The sequence below is a fragment of the Epinephelus fuscoguttatus genome, linkage group LG23 (assembly GCF_011397635.1).
Source record: "Epinephelus fuscoguttatus linkage group LG23, E.fuscoguttatus.final_Chr_v1".
NCBI lineage: Eukaryota > Metazoa > Chordata > Actinopteri > Perciformes > Serranidae > Epinephelus > Epinephelus fuscoguttatus.
Window position 1 is genome coordinate 12,419,599 of NC_064774.1, and position 19,419 is coordinate 12,439,017.

Sequence of the window (19,419 nt, forward strand, 5' to 3'; positions counted from 1 at the left end):
GCCTGTATTATCATGTATGTTTCCTAATGTCATGTACGTGCACAGGTATCTGTGTGCAGACACGTTGTGTTAGTGAAGCATTGCTCCTGTGAGTTCATGTGATGATGATGTGTGTGTGTCCTTGATGAAGGCCACACCATCTCACCCTGGATGACGGATTTGGGAGGAGTAGCACTGTTGTATTTGAAGTGATCCAAGACGGCGGTGTCTCTAGAGAAACACAGTAACACCTGGGAACACATAGGGTTGGTATTAAACACGCTCACGCCCACACAGACACGTGTACGGATTGCAGGGACAGTATGTAATATTATCCTTTCCTGAGGACGAGGGATGAAGGAGACAGTGGTTAATACACTGTTTTTTTGCTCAAGAGTCGGTGATGGCCTTGAGCGGGCTGAGTATCCCTTGGGTAAAAAAATTCTATTAAAGCAGCGCACCTGGAGCCAGCGTTTCAGGATGTACTGAAGCAGACAGTGACAGAGCCTCAAGTAGGAGGCTGTTTCCATTACAGACCAATTTCTGTGTCTTTTTGAGAACAGATTTCATTTCCACCGGCCACTCCAGATGAATTACCGGTATGGCGACTGGGGGGTAATCTGAGCAAAAATGAGACCGGCAGCCATTCATATGACCTCATTAATAGCAGACAATGAAAACGGGCTATTGTTCATGCCTGGGCTGCCTCTTGTCTGTACTTTAAGTGTACTTGCTGGATACAAAAACAGATTGATCCACTGTTGTCCTTAAACTGTTTTGGTCTGTTTGTATTAGATTGAATATGGGGAGGTATTATCTCAGGACAAAGTTTAATAAAGGTCTTTAAAAATCATAGAAAACTGGATGTAAATAGGCAATTATCCCTCAATGTCACAGCTCGGTACATGTTGTATCTACCTGACGTAGTCTTTACAACCAGAGAGACATTTTATTTAGTATAGTATCTGTTTTATATGGGTACCTACTGAGGTGGACACATATTCCTAATCTATTTCCGACAGTCAAAGGTATTTATTTTAACATTAACAGCCACAATGTAACTTCCCTTTAAAACTTATCTGGAAACTTAAAGGATAAGTTTGGTATTTTTTCAACCTGGACCCTATTTTCACATGTTTTTGTGTCTAAGTGGCTAATGGACAATTTTTAAAACTGCTCCAGTACTGAGCGAGAGCTCTGTAGATGCCAAACAGGCTGCTACGTAAACACCTGGGGCAGTACTGCACTGTCAGTGTATGACAGCTTTAAGTGCTTGTTTTTGCCACTGACAGGTTCAGGGTTCAGATTGTTATTTTATGTCTCGCAACATTATTGAAAGGATCCCTACAGAGAAATAAATTGTTTTTCTTAACCTTTCGTTTGACCCAGTCTGTTTGTTATTGTATCAAGTCTCACTCCATAATGTTGTCATACATATTAAAAATCTGCACAAAAACAAGCACTTTTAGTGGATGTACACTGACAGTACTCAATTTCCCCAAATGGGTACACATGCACGCTGCAGAGGTCTTGCTCAACACTGGACTTGTTTCAAATATTGTTGTTCACATTCATCAAGCAGGACACAACAAACTTACTCTTAAAGTTTTGGTTACATTGAAGGAAAAGTGCTTGTTTTTGCCACTGACAGACTCAGTTTGTCATTATTAGGGTCTATTATGGAAAGGATCCCTACACAGAAATAAAACATTGTTCTTTACCTTTCACTTGACTCGGTCTGTTTGTTTTGCATCTAACCAACTCTCACTCCATAATGGTGTCAGACACTTATATTAAAAATATGAGCCTGTCAGTGACAAAAAACAGCACTTTTAGTGGACATACATTGACGGTACACAATTGCCCCACGTGGGTACACTGCAGCCTGTTTTGCTGCTGCTGGCTGTAGCGTTCACGCTCAATACTGGACTTGTTTCAAAAATTGTTGTTCCCATTAGTCACTTAAGGAAAGCTTACTGTTTAAGTCTTGGGTGACACTAAAGGGAAAATGTTTGTTTTTGCCACTGACAGGCTCAGTTTATCATACGTGTCTCAACATTATGGAAAGGATCCCTACACAGAAATATGCCTTTCACTTGACTCGGTCCGTTTGTTATTGCATCTAACCAAGTCTCACTCTACAATGTTGTCAGACACAAGAATCTGAACCTGTCAGTGACAAAAACCAGCACTTCTAGTGGACGTAAGACATATAAAAGGAAAACTTACTCTTAAAGTGTTGGGTGAAATTGAAGGACACATGTTTGTTTTTGCCACTGACAGGCTCAGATTTTTATTCTGCGTTTCTGCCAACATCATAGAAAGGATCCCTACAGAGATAGACCTTTTGTTAAGGAGTAAGATCCTTTTTATTTAACCCGGAACAGCCTTGAAACTGTCCTACATGCAGCCTCGTCCTCCTTTCTTTTTAACCGTGTGGTGTTCAATAGTTGAATGACTTGAAGGGTGACTTTGTTTTGGGGGTTTTTTGTTTGTTTTTTAACTGGACCCTATTTTCCCATGTTTCTGTGTCTAATAGGAGCAAGTTTTTAAATTGGTCCAGTATTGAGTGAGAGCCCTGCAGCTGGCATTAACAGAACAGGCTGCAATGTAATATTTATGGGCGACTGGGCAACGTAAATTTGTGTCCACTAAAAGTGCTTGTTAGCTCTCCAGCTAATTCAGAATGCAGCAGCACGTGTACTAACAGGAACTAAGAAACGAGATCATATTTCTCCTGTTTTAGCTTCTCTGCACTGGCTCCCTGTAAAATCCAGAATTGAATTTAAAATCCTACTGTTAACTTATAAAGCTCTAAATGGTCAAGCTCCATCATATCTTAGAGAGCTCATAGTGCCATATTATCCCACCAGAACACTGCGCTCTGAGAACGCAGGGTTACTCGTGGTCCCTAAAGTCTCCAAAAGTAGATCAGGAGCCAGAGCCTTTAGCTATCAGGCTCCTCTCCTGTGGAATCATCTTCCTGTTACGGTCCGGGAGGCAGACACCGTCTCCACATTTAAGACTAGACTTAAGACTTTCCTCTTTGATAAAGCTTATAGTTAGGGCTGGCTCAGGCTTGTCCTGTACCAGCCCTTAGTTAGTCTGACTTAGGCCTAGTCTGCCGGAGGACCCCTCTATAATACACCGGGCCCCTTCTCTCCTTCTCTCTCTCTCTCTCTCTCTCTCTCTCTCTCTCTCGTATCCTATTACTGCATCTAGCTAACCCGGCCATTCTGGATGTCACTAACTCGGCTTCTTCTCCGGAGCCTTTGTGCTCCACTGTCTCTAAGATTAACTCATATCACAGCGGTGCCTGGACAGTGTGACGTGTGTGGTTGTGCTGCTGCCATGGTCCTGCCAGATGCCTCCTGCTGCTGCTGCCATCATTAGTCATTAGTCATACTTCTTCTGTTATTATACACATATGATTATTGTCACACATGTATACTGCCAGGTATTAATACATACTTTCAACATATTGTACCGCAGTAGCCAGAACTATAACTATAATATTATTACTTCCATTAATGTTGTTGTAAGATACTGTCATTACCTGCATCTCTCTCTCTCTCTCTCTCTCTCTCTCTCTCTCTCTCTCTCTCTCTCTCTCTCTCTCTCTCTGTCTCTCTCTCTGTCTCATTGTGTCATACGGATTACTGTTAATTTATCATGTTGATCTGTTCTGTACGACATCTATTGCACGTCTGTCCGTCCTGGAAGAGGGATCCCTCCTCAGTTGCTCTTCCTGAGGTTTCTACCGTTTTTTTTTCCCCGTTAAAGGGGTTTTTTTGGGGAGTTTTTCCTTATCCGCTGCGAGGGTCTTAAGGACAGAGGGATGTCGTATGCTGTAAAGCCCTGTGAGGCAAATTGTGATTTGTGATATTGGGCTTTATAAATAAAATTGATTGATTGATTGAAATTGATTGTTTTTGCCACTGACAGGCTCAGTGTTAACGGCTCGCACGGCCTCTGTAGTGTCTAACAACATTATCCTACAGAGCTAGACCTTTTTGTTAAACAAACTAAAACTCACAAAAACCACCTTGGTCCATCTTTCCACTGTTACAACAATCCCCAAGTCTTGTTTGATTAAAAAACCCCTAATTCACCCAGTCAGATGTGAAAACACGCTGGCTGTACACACTAAAATTACAGGTTTTTTAAATGGAGTCTGGTGGGTTTGGCCATGGCAATGTTGAGGCTGTTTCTGGTTAAACAAAAAGGATCTTACTGTTTAACAAAAAGGTCTATCTCTGTAGGGATCCTTTCCATAATGTTGTAAGGCACTTAATATATTCAGTGGACGTACATGCATGCAAACATCCTCCAAGTGGTTACACTGCAGCCTGTTTTGCACTCACTCCACACTAAATCAGTTTCAAAACTTGATTCTCCATTAGTCACTTGGACACAAAAACATGGGGAAAAGGGTCCATGTTGATAAAATACCACAGTAACCTTTTACTCTCCTCATAACCTGTCAACCCACGCTCACCCCACAAGGTGTGGATTCTTTCACTGCTGTGTGAGTTTACCATCAGTCAATATTGACAGTGATGCTGGAGCTTTGCTCTTTAAACACCTGTGTACTCATTAGTAAGCCACCATGGAGCATGACGTGTTAACTGCTGCTGAATAAACCGGTTGCCGAGTATATATGCTTATCTATCAGCAGCGAAGGCAAACAGAGTGGTGGCTACGACAGAAGCTAATAATAACAGGTCATATCCGTGTCTGGGATGAAAACGATACTGCAGGTAAAGAGAGATGCTGTCAGACAGTAACTGTCCCTGCATGAGAGTGTCCTGACACAAATTCAAATATTTCACTCTAACCTAGTGGAATGACTGGGATACAACAGACACAAGTTAGAACCATCTAAGTAATTCCTAATTAGGATACGGTAGGGCCATAACGGTACATGTATTTGTGTCGAACCGTTCGGTACATGACTTTCGCTTCGGCACAACCCTGTACCGAATTATTGGGCGCAGGACATTATTTTATTTTATTTTGTTTTATTTTAATTCCGTTTTTGCGAGCCGAACCATTTAAAATATCTAGTTCCCCGACGGACATAATTGAGTGACGGACCGAGTCCCGTAAATCTCCACTTTCACTTTGTGAAGCGCATTCTAGCATTTTGACAACGTGGCAAGTGAGCCTGACGAACCTGAAGACCCACCCGCAAACCTTAAGTCCTCCGTTTGGGAACACTTTGGTTTCAGGGTAAAATACAAAGATGGAAATAAACAAGCTGACAAGACAAAAGCAGTGTGCCGACACTGCAGAACAGCGGTCGGGTATGTACTTGGAAACACGTCTCACATGCTAACGCATCTAAAGCGACACCACCCGAATTTGAATGTTAACCGGCACAACTAGAAAAAGCAATCTGGTGCAAACTACAATATCGTCGTCATTTAAAAAGAAAGAGCTTTTCCCTGACCATCGCGCTAAAGAAATAACCAATGCCACTGGAGTTGAGTAAAATTGTTTAAGCTGCACTTTAGATATAAGCATGTTTTGTTTACTGCACTTTAACAAAGTGGGAAAGCTAAGTAAGTTCCTAGTAAAACTGAATCTGAGCAGGCTTTAAAGCTGACCAGCTGCACTATACTTTTTATTTTAATTGAGTAAAACTGTTAAAGCAGAAACGTATATTTATATTTTTCATTCAAAAAATGTGTTTAAAAACACAGCAGGATTTTATTTTTCACTTTTATATTTCTATTTTCATTCAAACAATGTGAAAAAGCAGGATTTTATATATATTTGTTTCATTCAAAAATTGTGTAAAAAGAGTTAACTGCTGTGGTGGTATGTTTTAATAAGGTTACCAATAAGTAAAAGATATGTAATAGTTGTCTATTTTTTTCATTACTGTACCGAAAAAAACCGAACCGTGACTTGTGTACCGAGGTACGTACCGAACGTACCGTTATATGTCATCCTCCAGGCTTGGCAGGTGCACCGTCATGTCTGACCTGAGATCCAGGACTAAGCGATAAGGGGATAGCGCTTTCTCTATCGCTGCCCCAAAACGCTGGAATTGACCCATTGCTAAGTCCCACCCCTGGATGCAGACTGACCCATCATAACGTTGCATCAGGCTGGCTCAGACCAGGGTCCGACAACAACACAGCTGTGCTCCATTGACTCTAATGCAGTCGTTTCAGACTTCCTTAATTTTCGTCGTGTATTAATGACACTCGTTACCTGGAGACGTTGGAAAAAGATATACGTTTCTTCCCTGTTCCAAAACCAAAATCAAACCCTGAAAAGTGTAGGGTTAGCTAGCTAGCTACTGAAGATATAGCCTACTGAATGTATACACATGCTGCTTTTGCTTCTTAATGATTATAAAGGCCCTGACTCATCAAGCCGACAGTCGGCCATCGACCAAAGTCGGGCTGTCAGTGAGCTTCTGTCAGCCTAATTTTTGCGGTGTGTCCTGCACCGTCGGCACTTCAGCGTCAGCGGCTTTTCAGCCAATTGAGCACGTTGAATCAGCGGCAGAGCCAGTTAGCCTCCGCTAGTCTCTGAGCTAGCCCTGGCTCTCCATTTGGATCCAACCAGAGCACCGAGCCCTGGTTTGTTATTCAGGTTAAAGTGGGAAGAAGCAGCGGGTTTATCGGGCAGTGAAGTGGAGCCTGCAGAGGAAACACCGGGACCGTCTGGATGTAATAGTCCGTGGAGGTGCTGCATTGCTCGGCTGCACAGATAAGAAACCCCTCAGCTGACAGGATGTACCACTCTCTCACTCCGCTCTCTCTCACACAGACGCAGAACGTATGTGCTACTTGGCCATCGGACGCAGTTTGTGTAGTGTGTGCAAATGCAACTGACACAGGGCGAGGTAGACGACTTAACAGTTGGCTTTCGTCGCCACTAGTTCTTTGAATGCCGGCTTGGTGTGTCAGGGCCTTTACAGTAAAACAAAGACCGACCCTGCTGTACAGGAACCAGTGAAGGGAAGCAGGGAAACTTTGCTGATATTCAACCAGCTCTGTGTCGCCAAACGGACACCGTTCATCTGCACACACTGCGATGCCACACAGCTGGTTCAATATCAGCAAAGTTTCCCTTTATATTCATTGTCTTGTGTGGCGATCAGCAGTGATGTGGTGGTTCACTTTTACACTGTGATCTGTAGCCTATAGTTCGGCTTTAGCTTCTAACTGTCTTTGTCTTTTTAACCTGTTGTTGCTGCTGAGTCAGTTTGACATCCTGGATATATCCTTCAAACACAGACTGTAGACCCCTCTGTCTGCTTCTCCCTGGAATCACTGTTTCAGTTTTCCAAAAATATGATAATATGTCTTCAGTGAGTATATGAATATGAATAAAGTTGACTTGACCTGACTTGTGAGAGAGCGTGGACCCTACCTGATAGAGGAAATCTTCAAACACAAAGTAGTAGTCATCGTTGCTGGCGGTGAGCTTCACATCCTGGTGGGCAGGGAGGTGGAAGAAAGAAAGACTTTTAAACAAAAGTGCTATAAATACAGAGACTGTGAGCTGTTATCAGTGAACTTACTGGAAAATATTCCTTGAAAACAACTTTGGTATCAAAGTTTATGTTACGTAGCACAAATGTTTTGGTGACTGGATCACTAGAAAACCAAACTGAATGCAGCATCTTGGGTCTGCAGCTTCACAAACATGAGCAGCGACAGTGTTCAGAGGAGCGTACCTTATAGATGAGGTTGTCCACCAGCAGGTCATGTTGTATAACTCCAGCAGTGAGCTGTTCATAATGCATCACATCCTGAAACCACAGAGAACCAACATGTTTCATATGTGCAATAATAGAAATCCAGAGCCCAGTGCGTGTGGCCTTTTTAATAAACAATTTGTTTATAAATCTGGTGTTAATCCCATAATGCAACTCTCTGGATGAAGCTCCAGCTCTCTGATGAATACGGTGTGTAAAAGATCGCCCTCTTCACGGATACTGCTAAATCAACTTTATGACGGCGATGACAGCAGGATTAAACCGAGCGTAACGGATGGGTATCTTGTTTCCGACCACATGGTTAAACTCAAACGTGTCTCCGGTTTGAGACAGGTCAGATCAGCGCTGCGGATGTGAGCAGAACAGAAACAGAGATGGTCATTTTGACAGCTGAGGTGGAAAATTGTGAAACCAATGTGGTAATATGGACAGCATCAGTGGAGCAGACTTAAAATAAGTTATGCTAAAATACTTGAAACTGATTATATAACTTGGATATCACAGCTAAAGGATAAAATCTACTTACAGTAAGACAAGATGACAGACAAATGTGACGCACTGTGTCTTTTGGAGGCTGAAAGGTAATTTTGCACTGCTCAAAAATCCTGATACAATGCACATACTGCCCTTAATGTGTTTGCCCCTGTGCCGTCGAGAGGCGTGCTAACACTCTCCAGACCTCAGCCGGGTCTCTGTAACTCTCCCTCAGAAATCAATCTCCCCATCGCAAGCATTGTTTTATCGACTTGGCCTCGGCGGCAGACTCTGGATTCCAGCGTTTACACAGCACTTTGCCACACGCAGCTGCTCTGTTTGGGCTAACTGTGCTAAATCGCCAGCATTTGATTATCTTAGCATTTGTACACATGGGACACGCCGCAGCTAAGGCTAAGATAAACAGGACAGGAGGTTAATACACAGATTCTTCTGCAGGTCATTGGTGTCTCATAATGTTGGGTTTTACTGTGCAGTGTAAATCCCAGGATACAAAACAATAAATAATTAGGATTCTCCACTGAAACAAAAACACATTTGGTCCAGAAAGGCCTGGGACTGGCTGCACAAAGAAAATGTTGTCCTTACAGTCTGAATTAAGGTTACCTTAATATAAATTTGGTTGCACAAAACACCGTTAAGTTTGCTTAAAAAAGTATTTAAGTCATCTTGATCTCATATTTAAGGAAACCCTTAAAGTTAGAAAACCATTACGCTAACGACCTTGGTTACTTAATAAGGGGGGAAAAAAACCTTAAGTTATCTTTGACTTTTTCTTAACCACATCATGTCTGAGTTAAGGTGACGAACAAAGAAAATAAAGGCATCTTGAGAAGAATATTCTCCGACATTTCTGCCATTTTCTGCTCTGCTTAAGAAAGTTTTAAGTCTCTTAAAAGTCTTCCCCGCTCTTAACATTTTGTCATCTTACAGGCTAAGATGCTTTGTGATTAAGTTTTATCTTAACTGGGATCTAGTCTTAACTTTAAGAGGAAATTCTCCAGTTTCCCCTCGTGACAATAATTATCAAAATTGAGAATTTCCTCTTAAATTTAAGACTAGATCCCAGTAAAGATAAAAGTTAATCACAAAGCATCTTATCTTGTCACTAGGGGAAACTCTTTGTGACTATGGCCCCAGAAGTATAATATTTTCCTCCTCTGACCAATTTGGTTTTCTTGTCTTTTCTTCTGCCATTTTTTTTTTTCATATTTAGGCTAATGTTGTGAGACAAAAACAGGTGTCACAAGCGTGAGTGCAAGCAAACAGAATTCAACCTCTGTAAAATCTCTTTCAATGCAGTAGATAACTACACTTTAAGGGATTCTTTGCAACACCCTTAAGTAAGTCCCTCAGCTAAGGAGAAATGAAGCCTTGAGTGTCATACTCCAGGTGAAAAGTTAAGGTGTTTTGTGCAGCCGGCCCCTGACCATTAAGTGTGAACTCTTCATCTTGCAGTAAACATGCAGTTTGGGAATTACTGCAGCTGTGTGTGCACGGCTGGTTTATAACAAACACTGAGAGCCGCCACCAGGGTCAGCTGTGTGTGTTAGTGTGTGTGTACATGCATGTTGTACCTGTGGCTGGTTAGTAGCGTTAAGAATGAGGGCCCACAGGTCCGCCCGCAGTCCGGTGGAGCAGCCCTGTCTGCTGTACTGCTGCGCTGCTGCACTGTCCTGTTCCAAGAGCACTAGACGAAACAAAAGAGACAGAGAGTTGGAAGAGAACAATAGAGGGGGTGCATGAGACAGAAAGACGTGGACAGACTGTCCATGTTTCCTCATTGTCCAGTTGAATGGCAGAAAAATAACTGCAGGCAGCTGTTTGCTTTGTTAGCTTGCTAAAGCATCGGCTTTTCCACTACAACACTGCAGTGTATGTATGTCAGTGTGGGGAGGTTATGTTACAATACGAAATGATGTACATTATTGTATTGAATTGTTTTGTTTAAAAACAGTAACCTACAATTCTGGCATTGGCATTTTTTTTATAAATTCACTCAAATAAATGTCATTAAAATAAATAAAGTAAATGAAAATCAATAAAACTAAGTTACATCAAAACAATTAAGTTGATTTAACTTAAATGAATCGTGCAAATTTAAATTAATTCAAATAAACTAAATTAATTACATTTATGTATTAATATGCATAAATTAATTTCACTCAGTTTATTTATGGTTTGCTATGTTTGTTAATTAAATTCAATTAATAAATCAAATCATTATTATGTTGTTACATTTATTTTACAATAATAATTATCATATTGAATAATTATTTAATTAATCTGATTAAAGTCACTCAAATTTATTCAAATTAATTCAATTAAATTAACAAATAAATAAAACTAAATTTAAATAAAAAAGATTAATTAAATAAATCAACATAAACACACTGAGCTGAGTTAACAAACAACAATTAAACTATATCAAACTGAATTAAAATAAATTAATAAATTAAATCAAATCAATTAAAAGGAATTACATTTAATTTAAATAACAGTTGTTTTTTGTTTTTGTGGGGATTTTCCCCAAATTCTGTGGCCTGGCATCTTTTCATATAAATTTTACTTGTCTTAAGTTTTCCTACACAGACTAGCTATAGATTCCAAATCCAAACAACGAAAACTCTCTCTTTAAATAGAGAATTTAATAGTATTTTTGACAGATTTGTTTGCTTTCACTGCTAATGCTGCAAAGTTGTACCAAAAAAGTACCAAATTATTATGAATAGGCCACACAAAATATATCAATGAATGCTCATTTAGACCTATTAGTAATGTTTATAGGCTAATTAAGACTTAATAGGGCGTATTATTCATATTATAAGCCTCAAATATGTTTTGCAGCTCCAGACAGATTTGTTTTGGCCCAAAAACGACTCTTTTGATCGTAAAGGTTGCTGACCCCTGGAATATACTATACTGAACAAAAGACTGCAGGAAAACGGAATGCATCAAATCCTAAAAACTGACGTTCCATCCTAAAATCATCTGACCAAAAAGAATCAATAGGTGGACTCATGATTTGCTGGCAGAATTACACAATATGTCCAAACAGCAGCTGGGAAAATGAACACCTGCATCTCCGTCTTGAATGACTTCATGACAACAAGCGGGCAAATCAGCTCTAAAACTGTTAAGAGGTTTGTTTTCTCCAGGAATAGCGGTATCGTATGACCTCTACTGAGACAGAAATAAAGCTCTCAAAGGTTCAAACTCTCACTCCATCCTTCTGATAATGTATAAACATAAAAAATCATAACACAGACATTTCCCGTGATTATCGCACAGCTTTCCACAAAATACTCAGGCACATGCTGGAAACAACCTCTCCCACATTCTCCCCTAAATCTCCACTGCGACAGTAGCTAAAAACACACAGCCCTTGACTTAAGGTGCTGGCCAGTCATAACATAAACAAACACACTCCTCGCCTCTTAAATTTTCCTATTTGAGTGCACTTAACACTTGGCCTGGAACACAATTCGCAGCTCGGGAGCCAACACCAGGGTGAAATAGTGGACCAGGGCCTCATGGCTGTGTATATAAAAAGCAGCTTGGGTTTTTAAGACTCTGGTCGATTGGTGTGTGATTGGTGTCCATAATAAGGTTGGTGTTTACACCGGGGTCATAGCAGAGCGATGACACAAGAGTTCAAGTGTCTCTCGTGCCAGTGCCTGCACCTGAGAGGGCGAAGAGGAGGAGCTGACAGTGGGGACTTTCTGTGCATTTGTGCTCAAAAAATATCACCTCACTCTTTCAGGTTTTATTCATTTAAAAAGCAGTTTCAGGGTGGATATTATTGGATTTTTTGACACTGATCTCCAGAAAAACACTCTTTAATTTAAAAATAAAACCAGATCTGTGATGCTGTTAAATAAATACAAATATAAAACACAAAACTACACAACACAAGGCTGCAGCTGTAGTCTAAGGTTCCTCTACTTAAAGGTTAACCTGAGCCCTATTTTCCTATGTTTCTGTGTCAAAGTGACGAATCGGAACAACAATGTGTGATGATTCACACTCTGCTAGCCCTGAGTTAAATGCCAGATTGAACAGGTAAGGCCTCAGTCACGCAGAAAATGTTCTGCAGGTTGCGAAACACAAGGCGCACCAAACTGCCTTTTTTTTTTTTTTAACTGAATGCCATTTGTAAAAGAAACACTTGCTGCACCCTTTTATTGTTGCCAGGCAACCACCCCATCACATAACTATTACCTAGTTCCTAACATGTTGAGGCAGAGGGTACTTGCTGTAGCTCTGGTTGAGGGTGAGAAGCTGTCAGTAAACAGTTTGTCGGACACAGGGAAACTGAGATCTGTGTGGGTACATGAGACCCTGAAAAAGAGGGTGGGTCATGTGGAGTACCACCAGTTGGTCCAGGAGCTTCTCCTCCATGATGGCCGTTTGACACTGGCAACTTTTCGCCTTGGGTTAAGTCCATTTTCAGGGGATAACCCTGCAAACTTGAGGCTTACCTTGCTCCAGAGCAGGGCCTGCAAGCCCTAAGCTTAAGTCATAAAGTAAAGTTCGCCCAGTTGAATTCTGTCGATGTGAACGCTTTCTTAGCCCCAGGTTAACAGCCACCTCAGCCTGGAGCCAAGTGCAGTGTGAAAAGCCTATTAAAAGTTCTTGTTTTGCCACTGACAGGCTCATGTTGTTATCGTTCTAAGTGTATGACAACATAATGGAAAGGATCCCTACAGAGAAAGACCTTTTTGTTCAAGACTAAGATCACAATTGTCAAACCCACCAGACCCCAGTAATTTAAGCATGTATGGAGCCAGCACATTTTTACATCTAGCTGGATGAATTGACAGTTTATTTCAATCAAACCAGAGTTGGTGATTGTTGGAAGAGTGGAGAGATGAATCAAGATGGCTTTTGTGAGTTTTATTTTGTTTCTGTTGACTCTGAATGAAGTGTGTCGCACGTAGATAAAATTGCTGTTTATTTAAATGAGTCTGGGGCTGTTTCTGGTTAAACAAAAAGAATCTTTCTCTTAAAAATACAGGTCTATCTCTGTAGGGATCCTTACCACAATTATAATAACAATCTGAGCCCATCAGTGGCAAACACAAGCATTTTTAGTGGACGTATACAGACAGCAGATCATTGCCAATTAACATTACCTTGCAACCTGTTTCGTCGCTGTCGGCTAGGGCTGTCAAAATTGCTCAAAAATAACGTTCGAATATTCCTTCTAAAAATAACTCATAGGTTCGAACCATTAAAAAAAAAATTTTCCCATTATGTCCACAAGGAAACATACTTGTATATGTATTAATACAAGGAAACATAACTACTTGTAGGTATTTTTATTTCAACATAAACATCTTTGAAAACATTTGCATACCTACACATTAAAACACATAAAACAATTATCTATAACATTACGTTATAAACGACCGTGGACCTCTCGCACGCCCCCCCTCTCTGACCCATCACGCCAGGGCCACACCGCCCGTGGAAGCGCTGCGAATAGCCTCGAAGCGCGTGTCATCCACACCGTGGCCGGCCGAGCGAATGTGTCAAGCCAGGTGACGGAGACAACAGCTGGGAGCAGAACCGCTTGTCGACCAGCATGGAGAAATGCGCATCTGATGTGAACGGAAGTGCTCTGGCTCGCACGAGAATTTCGGTGCGATGCGCTTCGCAGCACTTCCGCGGGCGGTGTGGCCTTATGCAGTGCGTTCAGTGCAGCGGCCCAGGCCAATGCCCACTCGTAAGGAGGACAGCTGCGGTGGTGTTTTTTTTCTTCTCCACAATCGAATATCAATTTTCACATTCGAAGGTCCATTTTTTTTTTTTCAAATTCGAATTTAAATCCAAATTTAGAATATTCGTTGATGGCCCTACTGTCGGCCGCAGCCCTCTTGCTCAATACTGGACCAATTTCAAGAACGGATGTTCCCATTAGTCACTCAGACACAAAAACATTGGAAAATAGAGTCCAGGTTGAAAAATACCCTTAATTATCCCTTTAATATCGAGCGCAAGGGAATAAATGCTGACTTAATCAGTACTAAAGGTCATCAATGAATCTCCTGGTAGCCTCTGGTTGGTGCTTTTTGGCCTGGGCCAGCTTGCCATTTATGCATTTATATACCTCAGTTAACAGAAAAGAAATTAGAGAAATAGATTAAGAAACAAACACTGACCTTTTTTCCCGACCTGAACGTACTCGTTTTCAAACAGGTCTGCACAGGAGTAAGAAAGAGAGGACAAACCAGGTGCGTTAATAATCACATAGTAGAGGCTCAGTTTTCAAACTAATGTTATCTCTTTGATTTACAAACACAGAGACGGCAGATAGGATTCTATTTAAAGCCTAAACACCAGGCTAAAACAATGTCAATATCTGGACTTTAACAGAGATACTGTTTGAGAAAAACCAGAGAGCCATGTGGGACAGGACAGGCCAGAGTGGTATACACACCATTAAAGCCCAGTGCTCATTAGGTAAACACATTTGTTTTTGTTATTTCTGATTAACTACTGCTAGAGCAGAAATTTGTTTAGGCTATTAGGATATTTAAAGCGGCTAAACGGACGTCTTATGTCGCTTTGTTACTAATCATATTATACGCTATATATACACTGCTAGGAAAATTAAGGGAACGCTTAAATCAGACATCAGACCTTGATGAACGATGTACACTGAGGGCTGGATTCAAAATTACACTGAAAATAAAAAAGGAAAAAAACGAAATCACAGGCTGTTTCAACTTGCATGAATTTTATCAGGACAATTCATAATGTGACTCAGTAGTGTGTGCGGCATTCCCAACAACATCTGGGCATGCTCCTGATGAGTCAGTGGATGGCGTCCTGTGGGATCTACTCCCAGACCTGGATCAGGGCATCAGTGAGCACCTGGACAGTCTGTGGTGGTACTTAGCAGCTTTGGACGCACCGATACAGAACATCGTCTAGATGCGCCATTGGATTTAGGTCAAGGGAACAAGAGGGCCAGCAATGGCATCAATGCCTTTGTCATCCAGGAACTGCCTACACACTCTGGCCACATGAGGCCAGGCACTGTCCTGAACCTACTCTCATCTATGAAGAGAATAGAGAGCCAATGGCGGACCTGCCAATTCTGGTGCTCTCTGGCGAATGCAAGTCGAGCTGCACGGTGCTGGGCTGTGAGCACAGGTCCCACTAGAGGACGTGAGGCCCTCATGCCACCCTCATGGAGTCTGTTTCTGACAGTTTGGTCAGAAACATGCACACCGGTAGCCTGCTGGAGGTCATTTTGTAGTCTCCTGTGCATCATTTGGTGTTGTTTTATATCCACTCCTGACACTACAAAATATTACAACTCATTTGTCGTTGACTTCCTGCTGAAAAACCTCCACTTCAGAACTGCTGAAGTTTTCTTTATGTATCAAGTCTTGTGCTCCACCTTCTTTAGACATGTGTTTGGGCATTCTTGACTCAACTCTCTATACTTTTCTTCTTCTTCAGTGTCTGTCTTTACACACAACCCTGCAGTCTCATGCCCTGTCATGGGAATCTTCAAGGTGTTCACGCACATGGCACACACTTTCAGCTTTCAAGGACAATGGGGTTTATCGTTTTAAGAACACAGGTGCAAAAAATTAAATTGTTTAAGAACATGTAGTGACTCTGACGTAGACTTTTCTTAGGACCTTTCTCAAGAACAAATCTAAGAAAAGATTGGGATGATATTGGTGAATGAGGCTCATCTTCTGATCTAACTCTCTGAAAGACTACAAATGAGCGCATTTCCAAAGATGTCAAACTATTCCTTCAGTATGAAGATGTGAATTTGAGCTTTTTGTGAATACCTGGATGAATGTGTGCGTGGTCATCAATCCCTAACTGCCCAGTGGTCAGGTTCAGCTCTGAGTACGCCTGTCTCTGAGAGTTTAACACAAACAAACAACAAATCACATTTCCTGATTTCAAATCCATCTTTCATTTCCTGAGCCAACAGGATGTACTTTTATATGTGAACGAAACACCTGCAGACAGACACACAGGTCCCTACCAGCTGTGGGATGTCCCTGACATTAAGGGGGACCTGGATGAGACCCCAGTGGCTCCTGACGCCAATGTCCTCACTGCTATCATGATTCGGATTCCTCAAGCCGATTAACACCTGTGTAGAAAGCAATAATGTAGCATAAAGGATTTTTTCTTTTCATTCCTGCTCAAACAAACCACACTAAAGACTCTGAGCTCCTAACCCTAAATGTGCTTACCTCCAGAAAGTCTTTAGGGGCGTACACAGGCCTGAAGCGAGTTAAATCTGCAGAGACACAAAGGTATTAATGTACCTCTACCATACATTGGTTGATAGACCACTTACTGCACAAAGGACACTTTGTAAGTGGTACTTCCAGCTGATGCATGTACAGTGTTTACATATGCAATTCCAGAAGAAGTTCAGCAGCTGTTAAACCCAGACTACACAAATGAATCCAACCCTGAAGTCCATTTAATCAACTTGAGCTTGAATATACTACAGAACGCTTGTGACGCTCAACTTGGCCGCTTCTACAAACGCCCAAAGAACAGTAAAGGACAACTGAGGCACGTTCAGCCGCCTTTAAGTGGGATTCCCATCCACTTCCTTTGTAGCATGGCAGTAAATTCAAGTGCCGTGTCTTCCACAGAGCAAGGGCATATTAAGGTTTGGACGGAAGGAAGGTTGCTGCTCGTTATCGCAGCTCCATCCAAGGAGTCTGGACAGTTTCTATATTCGCAGTCCAAAGTGTTTATAGCCGGGGGACGGCACATCCTAAATGTTATTATATGGCACTAAGCTGTGATAGCATTGTTACGACACAAGGTTACTGTGGTCTATTTAAATGTACTGGCTTCAAGTGCAAATGGTTGCTTCATTGAGAGCCAACCAAGGTTTTCAGTGAGGTATGAGATGCTAATAGGTATTTTCAATACACTGCAAGCACCTCTCAAATACAGTGGAATATCTATGTGATTTAAACAGTCTGTGCAGATTACACTTCACTGAACTTGACAGAAATAGACTTTGGCCCTGATCACATAGAAAGCATTTTGCAGGTTGCAAAACACGAGTCACACCTCACTGCCTTTTTTAGGCAGTGAGGTGCCTAAAAAATTTATTATTTTTATTTTTATTGTTGCCAGACAGCCACCCCATCACATCACATCCTTACACTAACCTTTCTGTGTAATCAATCAACCGTTTTTTTCCCCCCAGTAATTAGTATCTAGTTTCTAAAATGTTGAGGCAGAGAGTATTCTCTGTAGCTCTGGTTGAGGGTGAGAGGCTGTCAATATATAGTTTGTTGGTCACAAGGAAACGGAGATCTGTGTGGGTACATGAGACCCTGGGATTGTCATGGGGAGTACCACCAGTTGGTCCAGGACCTTCGTCACGATGATGGACATTTTCAGGCATATTTTAGGATGACTCAGAGGCAGTTTGGCAACCTGCTGTCTATCGTCAGGCTGTTTAGCTCTGAGTATCCAGCAACCGCTACCACCAGTTTCTCCTCCATCGTTTACCAACTGTAAACTTGTTGTCGTGACCGCCACAGAAGGCCCGCCTCTCAAATCACCCGATTGGATAATGAGGAAAAAAGCTGATGAAAAAATAGATGACTTGGGGCGTTTTTCCGCTCTGAGTTGAAGTTTTTTCAACCCGAGGAGTTCAGAGTGCTCCGGCAAAAATGCCAGGCACCTGAAGTGCAGAAACGCAAGGCGTGTCGCAACACAAAAACCGCTACCAAAAACCTTCATTCTCATTAAAAACAAATACAAAAAGGTTTGATAGGGGCCTTAGACCATAAAAAACCAGGAGGGACTCTGGTGGAGATGACACCTTTTCCTGAGGTAAAATTTGCTGTTATTAAACGTAAACCCTATGACTTCAATTCATTAAGAATTTTCTCTGTTTTTGGATTCTTCGTTCACCGTGGAGGCATGCAAGAGAAGCCAATATTTCTTCTTGAGTGAGTAATGGCTACACAAATGGATATTTGGGGGGTTAAGTATTCCTTTAACATAAATTTGAGCTAGGACGACGGCAACTTCTCTGCTAGAGCTGCTCAGTGGCTGATACAGTACTTCGTGTTGTGAGTCTTGGCAGCTCAAAGGCTGTGATTTCAACCTTTTAAGCCTGATACAGGCAAGCAAGCATTTGTGAAGCCAACACCAAAATCAGCATCTGGAAATTACACTTTGTTCTTTTTAGACTCATGCCCAGTCCCTTAGAGAACCTTGGATAAATACCAGCTAAAAAGCAAACATGGAAGTGGTAGATCTGGCTCAGAGATGTGTTAAGCCGATGCAAAATACACCCGTGTCTGACTGATGCACCAGTGCACAGAGGCATCAACACTAATCTTTCATAAGAGGCAGATTGCTCAGGGCCAAACCCCTGGGTAATGTCTTGAGACCTGGTTCATCTGTGCCCATCTCGTTCCATTTGTTGGTGAGCTCTTTCTGCTCTGCTGCGGGCCTCTGTGGAGAGGGCGGAAAGAAAGGATTTCAACAAACACATGCCACACAGCCACAACAGAACCAATCTTGAAAATGTCACATTGGAGTGGTGTTCATAAATACAATCACATGTGCACAGAACCAAATAACAAAACAGATTCCAGACTGTACTGCCTGTTTATTACCAGTCCACAGATACAGAGGCATTGTTAACTTTGCCTTAGGCAGGGTTTGGCTCTGGTCAAACTCAGCCACAGTTAAGGCTCAACTCAGTCCGCTGGCGGTTAAAATGATACAGGCTTAAAGGAATACTTCACCCCCAAGTGATTATTTGTACATCAATTACTCACCCTGTGTCATGTTGAATTCTTGAAGAAAACTCTTCTCGTGTGCCAATAGTGTGCGAAGAATCCAAAAAGTTTTGATAAACTGAATTCATAGGGGTCCACGTTTACCAACAGCAAAACTATATCAAAACATCCATTTACAAACTCTCACACAACTCGTGCTGCATAATCCAAGTCTCATTTGACCAGCTGCTCTGTACTTCCCAAAAAGACAGCCCTTTTTGACTGAACAGATAAGTCACATTTCCACCAAACACTTTCAGTATAGTACCTTTGGAATCAAAAGTAACCCTTCAGACATGGTACCTAGAACCTAGGTCCACTTAGCGTTTCCTCCGCAAGCAGTACTCTTAAATGTGGGCGGGGTTGTTGTCACTCAATGATTCATCGAGCACT

At 41.7% G+C, this 19,419-nt stretch overlaps 1 protein-coding gene across 1 annotated transcript in view; it reads right to left on the reverse strand.

Annotated features, from left to right (window-relative positions):
• Nucleotides 1–19,419, reverse strand: part of tbc1d19 (TBC1 domain family, member 19) — a 32,846-nt gene that overhangs the window by 7,804 nt on the left and 5,623 nt on the right. The window contains exons 6-14 of the mRNA XM_049568762.1: nucleotides 18,634–18,697; nucleotides 16,450–16,496; nucleotides 16,236–16,346; nucleotides 16,033–16,105; nucleotides 14,380–14,418; nucleotides 9,793–9,905; nucleotides 7,679–7,753; nucleotides 7,372–7,434; nucleotides 146–230 (exon numbers count right to left, since the gene is read on the reverse strand). Of these exons, the coding sequence (XP_049424719.1) occupies nucleotides 146–230; nucleotides 7,372–7,434; nucleotides 7,679–7,753; nucleotides 9,793–9,905; nucleotides 14,380–14,418; nucleotides 16,033–16,105; nucleotides 16,236–16,346; nucleotides 16,450–16,496; nucleotides 18,634–18,697 (670 nt within the window). The remainder of the gene's footprint in view (nucleotides 1–145; nucleotides 231–7,371; nucleotides 7,435–7,678; nucleotides 7,754–9,792; nucleotides 9,906–14,379; nucleotides 14,419–16,032; nucleotides 16,106–16,235; nucleotides 16,347–16,449; nucleotides 16,497–18,633; nucleotides 18,698–19,419) is intronic.